Source organism: Limulus polyphemus, unplaced genomic scaffold (assembly GCF_000517525.1).
Source record: "Limulus polyphemus unplaced genomic scaffold, Limulus_polyphemus-2.1.2 Scaffold4261, whole genome shotgun sequence".
In the NCBI taxonomy this organism is placed as follows: domain Eukaryota; kingdom Metazoa; phylum Arthropoda; class Merostomata; order Xiphosura; family Limulidae; genus Limulus; species Limulus polyphemus.
The window spans coordinates 23,465-38,976 of NW_013669871.1; the positions used below are offsets into that span (position 1 = coordinate 23,465).

General features: G+C 30.3%; 1 protein-coding gene across 1 annotated transcript in view; it reads left to right on the plus strand.

Moving 5' to 3' along the window:
- The window catches only part of LOC106470871 (sodium leak channel non-selective protein-like), a 66,288-nt gene that overhangs the window by 5,483 nt on the left and 45,293 nt on the right, over nt 1-15,512 (plus strand). Inside the window, exons 5-13 of the mRNA XM_022399514.1 lie at nt 1,068-1,235; nt 2,803-2,862; nt 5,287-5,424; nt 8,152-8,289; nt 9,456-9,530; nt 10,269-10,295; nt 12,538-12,669; nt 13,648-13,841; nt 14,967-15,074. Of these exons, the coding sequence (XP_022255222.1) occupies nt 1,068-1,235; nt 2,803-2,862; nt 5,287-5,424; nt 8,152-8,289; nt 9,456-9,530; nt 10,269-10,295; nt 12,538-12,669; nt 13,648-13,841; nt 14,967-15,074 (1,040 nt within the window). The remainder of the gene's footprint in view (nt 1-1,067; nt 1,236-2,802; nt 2,863-5,286; nt 5,425-8,151; nt 8,290-9,455; nt 9,531-10,268; nt 10,296-12,537; nt 12,670-13,647; nt 13,842-14,966; nt 15,075-15,512) is intronic.

Genomic DNA, 15,512 nt, shown 5'->3' on the forward strand with positions numbered 1-15,512 from the left:
ACTTTGCATGATAGATAGGCAAAATGTGAAAGAAAAAAAAGGCATGAGAGAAACATTGCTTTACAAACCTTGAGACTTAATAAAAAATTAGATATATTTTGTATGAAAGCATTGTAATTTTTACTGATAAACTGCCAAATTTCGTTAACATTCGCTTACTAATTTAAAAGTTATAGCATGAAAACTACAACAAGCACAAAATGGTTACGAGGTCAGTCCCAGGACCGAGCCTGGGTTCAAAAGAGTTAAGTCATGCAAGCAATGTGCTGTTTCTTGAGGCAGAGCAAATAAGATTTTTGGTTGTGTAAACAGAAATATTGAATACAAGTCTAAAAAGATTATAATTTCATTGAATAGGTTATTGGTTAGACCACATTTGGTGTATTGTGTTCAATCCTTAGGAAGAACATTGAATTGTTCAAAAGGGTTCAGAGGAGGGCTACTAGGATAATACCTGGGATAGAAAGGTCACACAAGAACAGTTTAAGATTTCTGAAATCGTGCTATCATGAGAAAAGAAGAATTAGAAGGGATCTAATTATCGTATTTAAGGTTGTCAACTAAATTGATATGGTCAGTGCATCCTTCTTTTTTTTTTTTTTTGGTAGGAATAAGTGACACATACGTATATTTGGGCAAGGTAGAAATGATCTTTGGATAAGATAGTTGGCTTTTGGAATATATTGCCTTCATTTGTGATGGAAGCACTAAATTTGAAGGAGTTTAAAGGAAGCCTAGATAAATATTTGAGACTAGCGGTTGGCTTTAATTTTATTAAATAGTTTAGTGGATGAGACTGCTTACAAATAGGTCCCTTGTTCTCACTAAGTTTTATGGTCTAATCTAACAAGCACTTGCTTCAAGTTTGGTTTCCCTTTTATACCATTCTACGTGCAATTTGATATAATCAAGTTAATAATAATTGACAATAACAAAACTACTTTGATGTAGTACATTTATTGGTATACTTAAGTTTTAATACATAATAGTCTTGGTTAAATAAGTCACTTATGAGAACCTATGAAGATGAAAATTTTGCAGTGATTTTTTTTTTGTTTCTTTTTTAGGTTGGATTCACAATTTTCTTTGATCTAGAAGTTCTTTTCAAGATTTGGTGCTTGGGTTTTCAGGGCTACTACCGTCGTTCACTGCACAAGTTTGAGTTTCTTCTTGCTATTGGTACAACTCTACATATTATGCCAAGCCTTTTTATGTCAGAACTTGCTTACTTTCAGGTAAAATTGGTGATAAAAATCTATTTTATTATTTACTGCATAAGACTACAATAGTTGTAGTACGTGTGAATTTATTTTTAGATATTTTCAGCGTGAGAGCATTTGAAACCACTATAAGATCCATTGTACTGAAAATAAAATTTGTTTTTTTTTCTAATAAAAGCTGGCAGAAATCAAGTGTACACTTGTTTAACTAAACAAAATTCTGGAAAAAACATTTTCACAAGCTTATAATATTTACACTATTATATAAATGTTCTTAATCCAGGATATTTTCATTCAAGTTGCAAAAAACCGATCATTTTTCTTTTAAAAAAGTGTCACGTTATCTGTTCGTTCATGGGAACTTTTTTAAAAATGACTATAGTTCAAGCTGACAGTGCTTGAAGTGAAAGTTTTTTCATTAATTGTTTATCTTTGAAATACATCATAATTTTATTATTACTTGTCTGTTTTTGAAATGTATTATAATTTCACTTAAATTCTGCATCTCAGTCGTATCCTTCTTAACACACACATATATATTATGATCTAAAAATGTTTTGAGAAAGTGTGAATTAATGTTTGAAGTCTCTTAAGCTAAGATTTGTTTTTCTTCCAAGACTTTATATCACTAAGGGCTAAATATTTTTATGAAATGGTAAGCATTTATAGATGTTATTATTTGTTTTATAGGATTATAGTTCATTTATGTTTTGTACTACATAATGAAAATCTTGAAGAGGAAACAAAATTTCAGACTTTTTTGATAATCTGGCAGATTGTATGGTAAAAGTAAGCTGTGATTAGTATTAAAATCTCATACTTTGTACAAATAACGTATTTTACTTTATGAAATCAAAGGTGTTTGTGAGCCGAACTGTAATGTAATGAGTTAGTGCATGTCCACTTGATTATAATTTTTATGATCCAGTTTCACAGATATACTATATACAATCTAGTGAAGTGTATTCTCCATACATTAACAGTGAAACAGTAGCTGAAACAAATTAAAGTTTAAATTCATTAGCTGCAAAAAAAAGGCATTTAAAGTTCAGTTCTTCCTGTGTATATAAGGTCACTCTCTCTTGAAGTCATTGATCAGTATATTAGCTATTCAAGTGGGGTCTCTTTCTGTGTTTGTATTTTTATGTACCTTGTTCACAGCTTTGCTTTTTTTATATATACTCCCTTGTATTATCTTTCATTGCTAAGCAAAAAAAAAGTTTCACTCTACCTAATTTTTTAGCTAACTCTAGCTGCAACGTTTTAAGATTCTTTTTTAGCTTTATAGACTGTAATTTGAAACATATTAGAGCTCATATTAGATATCAACACTATATTACAATCAGCTTAGAACTGCAGTTGTAAGTTGTATTCGAATTGGTGTTGTATACTAATGTTAAAAACATTTTAAGCTTATGTGAGCTCAGAAAGTTTCTTTCTAGCGAAACTGATGCAAGCTTATATGTTGTGAAACTAGTATGCAACTAGCTGGTGATAGTTTCAGATTTTTTCATTTCCCGGGATATTGAGTGGTCTGTAATAATAATAATATATTTATGCATGTATTCTTTGGTTTACCTAGGTGTTGAGAATAGTTCGACTGATTAAAGCATCTCCAATGTTGGAAGATTTTGTATACAAGGTAAAGACCTGAATAACTAGTTTTACAGGTTCTTTTTCAACAGACAGAAATATTGCCTAAAATTATTTTAGGGCCTCATTGTTTATATATATATCTATGGTATTTTAATGCGGTAGTTCCCAACCTTTTTCCAACTGATGACCTGCTAGTTCCGATCCCTAAATTTTACAAGCTGCTTTGTACAATATTACTTTTTAAAAGTACTTTTAAGTAACACTGTAAAAGAAAATGTTTCAGTAGCTATATTTTAAAAACAACCCAATTTTTTAAACTGTCTTGTGGACCGGCTGAAATATCCCCATAGCAATGGCACTAGTCCATTTATCGGTGGTTGGGAACCACTGGTTTAATTATATTACTTATTTATTTGTTTAGAATATTTTACTAGAAAAGAAGTTTTTAAACACACACACACACGTAAATATGTCTTTACTGTGTTCAAAACTGACAGACTTGCAGCCCCTTCTTCAGTGTTCTAATCAAGTCAGCCGAACACTATAATTGAGTAAATGAGCATTCATACACATAAGGCAAGTAAGCTGTGGAATGTGATTTGATTTCAGTTAAATTTAGAACTTAATCCTGAAATAAATTATATTTAATATAGTGCATTTCTACAATATAATTAGCTGAATTTTTATTAAAACAATTGATTAATCTTTTTTTTTTATCCCCCCCTTTTTTTTTTATAAGAGCCTATTCAGCCAAACCTAACACTTTCTGTGCCATATAATTGAATTTATATACTTTTTAATATATTAAAAACTACAGGAAGCAGAAGAAATCCTAATATTAATAAATCACAAGAGATTTGCAATTAGATAAATATATTTATAAAGTTATAAATCAAAATTGTAGGCAAAAATAATTTCACAATCCAGTTCTTAGCAGTTTTTCTACTTTCCGTATGTAACTGTCATTTCTCCTGAGTCTTTAATTAAATTACTTGTACCTTCCCATGTTATTCTGAACCAACTGCTAAGTGTTTGATACAGGCATGAAATTGAGATATTCATAAAATATTTTATTGCTAAGCCTAATTCATAATTATTTTTTCCTATGACACTTATCTTTTTCTACTGATTTTTGAATTCCAGAAGGTCCATAGGAAGTCTTTTAAATTTGATATCATATTATTTTATTACCTAGTTAATTGTAGTTTTTGTTCCTTATTCGTCAGTTAAATCAACAGATTTTACGTTTTTGAATATGCACTTTAATCTCCAATGACTTGTGTTTCTTGCTTCTTTTGAAACATTTATTATCATAGTTCTTAATATTCTTGACTATAAAAAGTCAACAGCTGTTCTTTATTGGATGATCAGTTGACAAGATAATGGTCGAAATAGAAAATTGAAAACTTATCAAGAGAATGTTTAAATCTAGTGATTTAGTCATCACTTAAAAAAGTATTGGTGAAGTGACATAGCTGGTGATGTAGTTTGTTTAATTACCACTTATGTATGCTTAAGGGTTTCTTATATTTGAAAAACTTGCTAATATAATAATAGGTAGACAAATAATGATTTATAAGCAAAATAAAAAGTTTTATAGATGGTGGAACATACTATATGTTTCGATAGAACATTGGTCTGTCTTTTTCAGGTATGACCAGTACTAAGCAATCCAAGGTTTATATATTGTTACAAAGACAGTAGGAATTAAATGTGATGGAAATAGTGTCAGCAGCAGACAGGATATAGATAGAGGTCAAGTGTGTGAATAGACCTTGCCAAATATGGCTGATGTTGCTGGGGGCCATTATCACAGTTTAGTGAAATATCTTATGCTTATAAGTCATTCTTTGCCTACCTATTATTTCTAAAAGTTGTTAACTTCTTTCATAATTTGACTAAAATAACCCTATGTTTAAAAAATATATTTACCCGAGTTAATTCGGGCATATCGTTTCTCCCCATAACTTTAATTATTTGCCCAAGTTTATCATGTTATCGTATATGATGATAAGCTATCAAAAAGCACACACACACACACACAAAAAAATCTGCCGTTCATTTTTTTTATCTAATTTCCAAAAAATAAGAAAAAAACCAACACAGAAGAGGTTAATCACCCATTCATTAATTTTAAAGTTTCTTGAGGCCTTAAGAATACAAGTACATTTTGATAGATCATTGGCACCTAACGTTAAATTGTCAGTTGTGTACCGTTGCTCTTTAAGCAGAAGAACATATTTAAAAGCACAAAGAAATGACATAGTTAATAAAAATAAACAGCATAAAAGTAACATCAGCCGAATTTGAATGAAATGTGGATAGAATATGATGTTAGTAACGCATAATTTAATTGTTGTATTAATCATTAATTTTTAATTATTTGTACTCTCAGATTTTGAAGTATTCTGAAGTATTTTGACCAGTTAAAGTTTTATTTTTAAAGATGATTCTGTTAAACTATCAATAGATATTTGGTCCTGGAAAGAAACTAGGAAGTCTAATTATCTTTACCATGTGCTTACTGATCATCACTTCCAGCATAAGTATGCAGCTCTTCTGTTGTTTGGCCGAGTTCAACTTCCATAAATTTGAAGCTTTTCCCGAAGTGAGTGTATTTTTTTTTCGGCCATACCATAAACTGTTAAAACTGGGAAAATTGATTAGCCATATTATGTAATAAAATACCTGCCATTGTTGTTTTTTTTTTGTTGTAGCTTGTCATTGTACCTTATGTGTCTTATATATATATATTTTATGTTTTACTGGTAATTGTAGTGTTTGTCCTTTGTATTATGATAATATTTTGATATTGGTATAGGTTTTGGTTTGTTTTTTTTACTTTTCAGTACTTGTTTCACATCACTTGTAATTTTTAAAGTGGTTTAAAGACAAAATAGCCTAATTAGGACTAACCATTGAAAATTCATATTAAAAAATGCATAACTTATTTCTAAGCTTATGAACATGAAATAAGTGTATGTAATCCTCTTCAGTCATGAGCTATCTTCGACGGAATAAAAAATAAACCTTTTGGCAATATTAGGTGTTATTTCTCTCTCTTGTAAGCCTGATAATATTTTATGTAAAACTTAATTTGGTATCCATAATGGCTTAAATATTTATCTGCATATATATATTAAATCAGCAGTGTGACTTAATAAAGTGTCCCTTATCTTTATTCAAAATTATAAAACATTTATTAACAGAATATAGAAAATTATATTTAATGTGATTATTTTCTCGAAGAAGAGTGTTAAATAAGAAAAGTACGAATATTTCACATAAGTATACTACTTTAGTCAATGTGATCAAAGGAGATAGTAAGAATTGATTTAAAAATTGTGGTTAACCTTTGGCACAATATTATAAAGATACATTGTCTTAATAAATTAAAATGGCCTTTAACAATTAATTTTTAGGCTGATTCCCAAAAAGTGTCAGTTATCCACCAAAAAATAAAAGTATGAATATGACCCTTTTTGGCCAGGTGGTTAGGGTGGTCGACTCGCAATCTGCGGGTCGCGGGTTCGAATCCCCGTCACACCAAACATGCTCGCCCTTTGAGCCGTGGGGGTGTTATAATGTGATGGTCAATCCCACTATACGTTGGTAAAAGAGTAGCCCAAGAGTTGGTGGTGGGTGGTGATGACTAGCTGCCTTCCCTCTAGTCTTACACTGCTAAATTAGGGACGGCTAGCACAGATAGCCCTCGTGTAGCTTTACGCGAAAATTCAAAAAACAAACAATGACCCTTTTTATTACTTTTTCAATATTAAAAAAAGATATATTTTCTATATCTGACAGTAATATTCCTTGAAAACCATGTTGGATGATGAAAATTAATGATTTAAACAAACAAATTGAGAAGAAAAGTGTTCTCCAGTAGATGACATAAATATAAGTAAAACTAAGTCAATAAGAGGCCAAAATCGTTACAAAATATTAAACAAATTATTTAGATAACAATATCCAAGGTATAAAGAAGCTGTCTGTATATAGATTATATATGTGTTCCTGCAAAGTTGGCAATTTTGTAATGAAGCATATAAACATCCAAGTTTCACGGCGTAGAACACAGATGGCATCACGCATGCAGGTTTGGCGATTGTTTCAAGTACAGGGGGATATTCCTGCATTTTTTGGTAGCCGTGGGGTAAATCCGAAATTTCGCAGTCAGCGGGTATAAATGTTCATTCGTATATATCTGAACTATGCAGCAAATAAAACAAAAAAAAACCAGAACTGATTCAGAAGTAGAGCATAAGGTTTGTCTTATATAAGAAATTAGACATGAATTGATCCAGATCTGGCAGTAATCAGATATGAGCAGGATGCATACAGATCTGAAACCATCAGTGCATAAAAGTGGTCAGGTTTGCCTGAGAAGTAGATAAGGACAGATATTGAATCAATATTATCAGATCTGGGTAAGCTATGGCTCAATTTAGAAGGTATCCTTCAGCTGTATAATAAATGTAGCTGTATCTTGACCAAACATGGACAATTTTGGATGATTTAGTTCTAATCTGGAGTAAATGTCACAAGACATGGAAATAACATGCTCTGGAAGAGTTAACACTGATCTGGAATAAATATTAGCAGACATGGGTAAATTGTGGATATATATATGTCAAATACATCTCAGATCAGTGCCATTTGTAAAAGAAGGGGGAAGGAGGCAGTTATATTAGATGAGTAATTTATTATTATTTTTGCTATGTGATGTAGTTATAATATTTACAGGAAATGTTTGGTTCTTTAAATTATTACTTGCAAATAAGGAAAAAAATTACAGTAGGCTTTCATTTTCTTGAAACGTTTTTAAGCTTCTTTTCTTGGGAGTGTTTTTTTTCTAAGTGATTCCAGAATTGATGTTAAACCAGATGAAAAAAAGTCAAGAAATTAAATGTTTCTGTAAAAAAGGCTGACCATTGACAGTAATTTCACGATGTTTATTCATTTATCATGTTACCAATGTGTCTTAATACAACCACATGAATACCATATAGACCTACTTGTTATCTTAAAAACGTCCATATTAATTTTAATGTTGTACTTGTCAAGTTAATAGTTGCTCATCAAAAATATTTTTTCATCACACTTCAATGACATACTTGTAAAGTTATAAATGTTACTACACAAGTTTATAGATAGATGTCACCCTTATTTTATTGCGCCCTGTTGGACTGGAAACTTTCTAATGTTTTATTTTGATACTGTATTTGTCAATATCATAATACATTACTTTTTGCCATCAGTTGTTATTGAAAAAAATTATGTCTTTTTTTTTGTGAAGTTGTTGATTACTAAGTAAATTTTCATATCTTTCCAGGCCTTCATGTCAATGTTCCAGATACTCACTCAGGAAGGATGGGTAGACGTGATGAATGAAACAATGTTGCGAACAAGCCAAACAATAGGGCCGCTTGTGGCTATATATTTCATCTTATATCACCTTTTTGTCACATTGGTAAGATGTTAAATAAACACTAGAGATTTAGTGACTTAGTCAGTGAACTTAGAAAGCTGATAACTGGTCTCATAAAGAGGTATTCCTTTTACCTTGTCGTAGGAATTGTGCTATTCACATCTTGAGTAAAACTGTTCATATATATTACATATTTTTTAACCACTGAATATCAAGTTTTAAACATGATAATTTTTATTTTATAATATGTCAGTCATTAATATATGTGTTTTTGTAGACTAGAAATTTTATGTGGTTAATACCAATTGTGCTCTGGTTGAAAGCTAAAACTTACTTTGACTTTTTATTGACTTAAGGAAAGCAAAGAAATTTATAGATGAAATATTTCCAACATTTCTAAACAAAATAATTATTACTTTCCCCATGTGTTCATGGCAAGTTAACGTGTTTGAGAACTGTTAGAACTAGAACCAGTCTGAGTAGTGTAGTTGTTTAGCTCCTGACCTGAAGTCTTACAATATATCTGTATAAATATAATAGTATGGTCTGTTGTATGCCATGTAACTACTTTAGCAGGGTGAGGATGGATCTTCACCAAAATTGGTATGGAGGTTCATTAGTTCCATGCGAGGGTACATTCAGATTTTCAGTTTTTCATTTTGGGTTTTTACCAGTACTTTGCCCCCTGTAGATGGATCTTCACAAAATTTCACATAAAGGTTTGTTTGGTGTATGGGGAGATACATACAAAATTTCAGTTTTGTGTTTTGCAGTTTTTATGGGCATTTTTGCATTTTTTACAATTACCTATAAGGGAAGCAACTTAACAAATTTTCATGTCCTAAGATAAATTTTAATTAATCATGAATTTACTTATTATAACCTTTTAAGTTTGTACTGTTCTGATATTACAATATCAGAAAGTTTGAACTTTACTGTTTATTGTGTACGTTAACTAGATTATTAATGCATTCAGTGGCTGTATATAAATAATGAAATTTATTCAAATCTGCTTTAATTTTTGAAAACCCTCACAGCTTTGTAGGAGTTTATAAAAAAAACATAGATACAACTGTACACGTATGTATCATGGTAAAGATTTTTATGACCATCAGCAAAGGTATTCGATATGACTCAGCTAATAAACACATGTAGTATGTTAGAGCACGACATTGAACTTTAACAATATTTTCTTTCGTTACGTATAGATTGTGCTCAGCTTGTTTGTGGCAGTCATTCTGGACAATTTGGAGTTGGATGAAGATATCAAAAAACTAAAACAAGTATGAGATATAAGAGAATACATTCACGAGAAAATAATCCAATGATATGTAACGAAAATCTGAAAGTGTACTTTTTTGGATAGTTGCAGTTTGCTAATTGTTTTTAATCCTCCCAAAATGATAGAATTATAGTGTGAGGAGTATAGAAAATTTAGTGACATTTGTTGTTTTTTTTGCTAAAGATATAATGTAAGTTTTAATTACTATATTAACTTTTAGTCATTGAAATTAATTTATAGTTTGTAAAAAAAGTAGCTCCGAGACTTAAAATTTGCTGTTTCCATTTACAGATTAAATGTGATAGTTCCCAATTTTTATGATTTAGAACTGCTGATTTATTTATTATGTTTATAGTTGTTTCTCCTTTTTTTATGCTTACATTTATTTTTTTTATTATTTGTTATTTTCTTACTTACTTTTGTTTATAAATATACTAACTATGTAAATACACCACAGCTGGACATATGCATAACATGGTGGAATAATCTTGATAAAATACTTTTTAAAATCGATAACACAGCTTTTTATGTTTAATTTCTCTTTATTTTATATATATATAGTCATATGAAGTGTTCTTTAACAAGATTTAAAACTTGGCTTTCACTTTCCTTTTGTCTTTTCCTTTTTCCGTTTCTGTTTTCTGTTATATTTATTTGATGTGCTTGTTATGGATTAGTTTTATGTCTGTTTAATTTTATGTTTTGTTTTGTCTTATTTTTGTTTTATTGACTGACAAAGCCTCTTCAGTTTTTCAAACTCCATACTGTAAGTACTATTTTAAATTTTTCTCCTTTTGAGATGTAGAATTAAACATTTACTTGAAACTTCTATAAATGTATCTTTCATTAAGAATTTGAGTACAACCATTCAACATTTTATATAATCTTATTAAAATTAGTTTTTTACCATGACAGAAATTTTATTTGCAATGATAATACAAACTTTTGCGTTTAATTAATAAACAGAAAAAAATACTCTGAAGATTTCATTGAAGTTTGAGTCATGTTAGTTCTGAAAAAGGCACAGTTACATCATAAGTGGATGTGAGTGGGAAACAGAACAAATGTCAGTTTATACACAAAAGTTATTATAAGTATATATTTTTTAATATTATAGTGATGATAGTATTGCCTTCATCAAAAGAAAGCATTTGCATTGTAAACAAAGCTTCTTGCAAGAAATATGTGAGGTTGTACAGACTGTGATTTAACTCTGATTGCGGTTGCTTTAAATTCACATGGAATTTATGTGAGCTGAACACTGTATACAACACACTTACATTCAACTGCTTGAGGCGGACCGTACCCCTATACGGTAAATCAGCAGTCAATGGGTTAAGCGATGGTTTATTTACTTTTACTCTTAAGCAATGTCATTATGTTAGAAAGTGTCATTATTGCTTATAACTGGACGATGTATGCTTAACCCTTGAACTACCATGTATTCTTTAAACTCCTTTCTGAGCATGTTACAAGGTTTTACTGAGTTACTTTAAAATTTAATTAAACCACTTTTCTATCAATGTATTTTAATGAAATTAGCATTATCATGTGTGTTATAATTCAAATATTTATTTATATTCTCTAAGTTTTAATTCCTTTGTTTAAAAAAACCTTTAAAAATACTTACACTTCCGTTCTTGTCATAACATACACAAGTATTCAAAAACTTAACATTTGGTTTCTAGTACTTGAATCATACTCTATGTGTGGTTTATGTGTATGCGTACAGGACTATTTACCCATCACTTGTTTCAAACTTCCATGGGTTAATTCAGAGAACAAAGAAATAAATATTCTTACTCCCTGACAGTAGTCTTGCCCACCTTCTATGCTAGAAATGAGAATTACACGCCACGTCTATTTATTTGATGTACATGTTTATAACCAATAGAAAGAGCTAATTTTAAACTACAATCTCTGAATGGTTATTTTAAAACTGGCACCCATTATTCATTAACAAGTGCATCAAACTGCTCTTTAACGTTGTTGTAGTTTTGTCCTCGCTAGCACTTAGTATTTTTTCTCTCCTTCATACATATTAGTTTGATAGACAGTTAAATTGTATTTAGGTTTTACTTTCAGATTTTAGTTAATTTTGTACTTTTTATGTTTTAAAGTTCGTATTTGATAGGTTTAATAATTTATCAATATAACCCAAACTTTGCTTCACTCCATGAGGCTTACATTACTAAGAGAGAGCAAAAAAAAAAACATTTTGCCAGAGACCAAAGTGTCTCCACTCTTGATACCATGCGCACCCATTGATGTGTGTGTGTTGAGATGAATAATAAATGGTAAAATACAAACATTTACTTTAAAAAAAACCTTTGATGTTCATTTAGGAGGTTTTAGAGGTTATGCAAATGACATTTGAAAACTGCAAGATAAAAAAAAAGTTATTTTTATACTTAACATGAAAATCCGCCTTGCACTTGAACTATTCAGAGTCAGAGTGCAAATAACTACAATAAATAACAAAGTTTTAGTAAAATTAATAGTAGAAAAAATTAAAATTAAATATTTTTTGAAACTACTTACCTTTAGGAAAGTTCCTAAATAACTACAATAAATAACAAAGTTTTAGTAAAATTAGTGGTAGAAAAAATTAAAATTAAATATTTTTCTGAAACTACATACCTTTAGGAAAGTTCCTAAATAACTACAATAAATAACAAAGTTTTAGTAAAATTAGTAGTAGAAAAAATTAAAATTAAATAGTTTTCTGAAACTACCTACCTTTAGGAAAGATCCTGTCAAATTTCAATCAATTTCATCCACTAGTTTTATTTTTGGAACAAAATATTCTGAGAGTTACATTTTTTCCTCATAATGTAAGGACCTGGAACCAAAGGGTTGGTGATATCTTAAATGTTGTAAGACGACATGTAAAGATTACAAGTAGGAAGTTATTTAAAGATTATATAAATATATTTGTGATCTAAAGTCGTTTTGTGAATCCTTGTAGAGGTAAAAGGTGTTTACATTATATAATACTTATTTCTCAGTTGAAAGCTAGAGAAGAAAGTGCCGGCATTAAGGAAGGTCTTCCGTTACGACTTCGTATGTTTGAGAAATTTCCTGACAGTCCACAGATGACAAGGCTGCATAAAACCCCTTCAGAGTTCAACATTCCCAAAGCAAGTAATTTTGATGTTCAGAATTTCAAAGTAAATCTATAAATGCATTGTTTCATATTCTGTTAAAAAGAAAATTTATACATTTTTTCAAATTCTTGACTTGTATGTAATTTGTTGTTAGCTTAAAAAGTATTATGTGAGCTTGATATATATACATCTTTTGTGAAAATTTTTTTATATCAGTGTATGTGGGATGTTTGTTTTTTGAAATGCTTATTTTTTTAAGTCTAGAGTACAAAGCATACATTTGAGCACTTTTTGTGACATTATTTTGAACACTATGTCAGTAGTTTCCAACATTTTTATATCATGTACCCCCAACTAGACCTTTGAGACAGTGGTGTATCCCTGATGCACATAATTTCTTTAAAAAATCAACAATCATTAAATTATTTTATTACAAGTCGTAGCTTTTACAGTAAATAAGATTGTTTTTAGTACATGTACAATGTTTTGTTCACTCGCGCAATCATTCTCCAGTACACAAGTTTTAACGGTAAAGAATGTTTTAGTATTTAACAATTAAAACTCGTGTACTTGAGAATGATTGCATGAGTGATCAAATTGTCATAACTGCTCTAAAAACAAACTTACTGTAAAAGCTGTAACATGTAATAAAATATACTAAATCAGTAAGTAAACTCAAAATGAAACTATTAATGGTTAAATTAATACAAAGGTAAATTAAAAGAATCATTGAAGGCTGAGTCAACAGTATGTGAAATTTGAAAACTGGCTAATGGAATACGTTGGTAACTCACTGAGACTTACCTTTCAATTTTGAGGCATGGGATTTATTTTCTTTTGAATGTTTTTCAAAGACTCTTGCATAACCCCCTTACATATGCAAACCCTAGGTTTTGAACCATTTCAACACATCATATATATTGTATATTGAAAATTGATAATTAGTAGCCTCTTATTTAAATGGCTTATCGATCTGAAGGAAAGATGTGTATAACAGAATAAAATTTTTAGGTTCGGGAAAGTTTCATGAGACAGTTTGCTGTAGAACAGCCAGAAGAGACACCAACCATGAAAAAGACAAGTGAAGATGGTGACACCTTGGTTACCTATCGTAAGCATCCTCCATTGTTGCTGATGTCAGATACCAATTCTGTTCGTAGTTCTCTATCCCAGCTGAAGAAATCAAATGTTAATTACATCATTGTGTAAGTCTAAGTTCAAATATCTCAATTTCAGTTTTGTCAGGTTAGTTTCAAAGGAAAGCACATGGAGATAATTAAACAAGAATGTATTGGTGATTGTATCAGTCCTGTAATCTGCATCTTATTAGTTAAACTATTTGTTGAATATTATCCATATGTTTAAGAAGTAGGAGTAATATTTAAGACTGTTTACCAACTAGTGAGTTGCAAGTCAACTGGAGGTGTGGCACATAAATTTCCTCTTTCCTTTAGCCATTTTAAAAAATAACCATTTGCAATAAAACATGTTATAATAAGCACTTCAGTCTGATAAACAACTGAAAATACAATCACAGCTCGTTTTATTTACCGCTGTCTGCTTTTCACACTGCTTAGTTGGGTGGAAACTGCTCCCACCCCATGTGCAAAATAAAAAATATATAAGATTTTACCTTACATGAAATCACAGTATAGCATGCAAAAGTAAAAAATAAACACCAAGAAATCATGTAATGACCCCTATGTAGGTCTGGTGGTGTGTTCAGTGAGGAGGGATTGGACAGGTCTGGAGCAACCCTCACTGACCGTGAGGGCAAGCTGGATTTATTTGTTTTTTATCAAATGTTGTATTACACTTATCTCACACATTGGCATGGCATTGGTCATGAATAACACAACTATATTGTACAAATATTACACTATATACATTTTTTCCCACTATGTAAGATATTGGGAGTGACATCTGTGGGTCACTGGTACAACCAAATGTCACCTGGGATTTCAAACAGTGATGGGAAAACCTAAAACATCATATGATGTGCAGAGCAGTGAAAGGGTTAAGCAGTATCACAGAAAATAAGAAGTTCTCTTTTCAATAATTGATATAGTCCATGAATTAATATTACTTTCTGTTATAGTTAAGAAATAAAAAATGAAGAGTAGTAAACAATAGCGTTTTGTTCTGTGAGTAATTTTTGGTTTTTAGGGTTGTAACATGTCGAGACAATAGCTTCTAAACAAGTTTTCAGAGCTGTGGTCGCAAAAGAATAAACTAAAAATTTCACATTTTAAACCAGTATTAAATTTTTAGAAATTTGGATGTCTTAATCTTGTGGTCTTAAAATGTATTTCTCTTTTTTTTTTTTTTAGTGATTCCAATAACCAAAGACTTTTGGTTGGAGATTCTGGTCAGATCCCGATACAAGGAAAAAGCCAAAAGCATGGGTCAGGACAAAAACCAGTTCGACTTGATCGAAGGTGAGTTAATTTATTATTTCAAGAAACAGTTGCTAGAGAACAAGAAAGCATAAGATACAGCATTCAGAGGAAGACAGATGTTTGTAAACTTGATAAAAGACTTTTTGGCATACGAGTTAAAGAATAAAACAACTGAAACTCTAAAAAAAAATTTAATGTATACCTTTCACAATTATCAAAGATTTTAGGAATGTGAGGATTGATAAGTTTTATGGAAGTTATGTTTTAACCTGTGTTTTTATGTAAGTAGAATTATATTTGTCCAGAGTTCCTTGAGGAATATTTGTAAGGATTGATAAGTTTTATGGAAGTTATGTTTTAACCTGTGTTTTCATGTAAGTAGAATTATATTTGTCCAGAGTTCCTTAAGGAATATTTGTAAGGATTGATAAGTTTTATGGAAGTTATGTTTAACCTGTGTTTTATGTAAGTAGAATT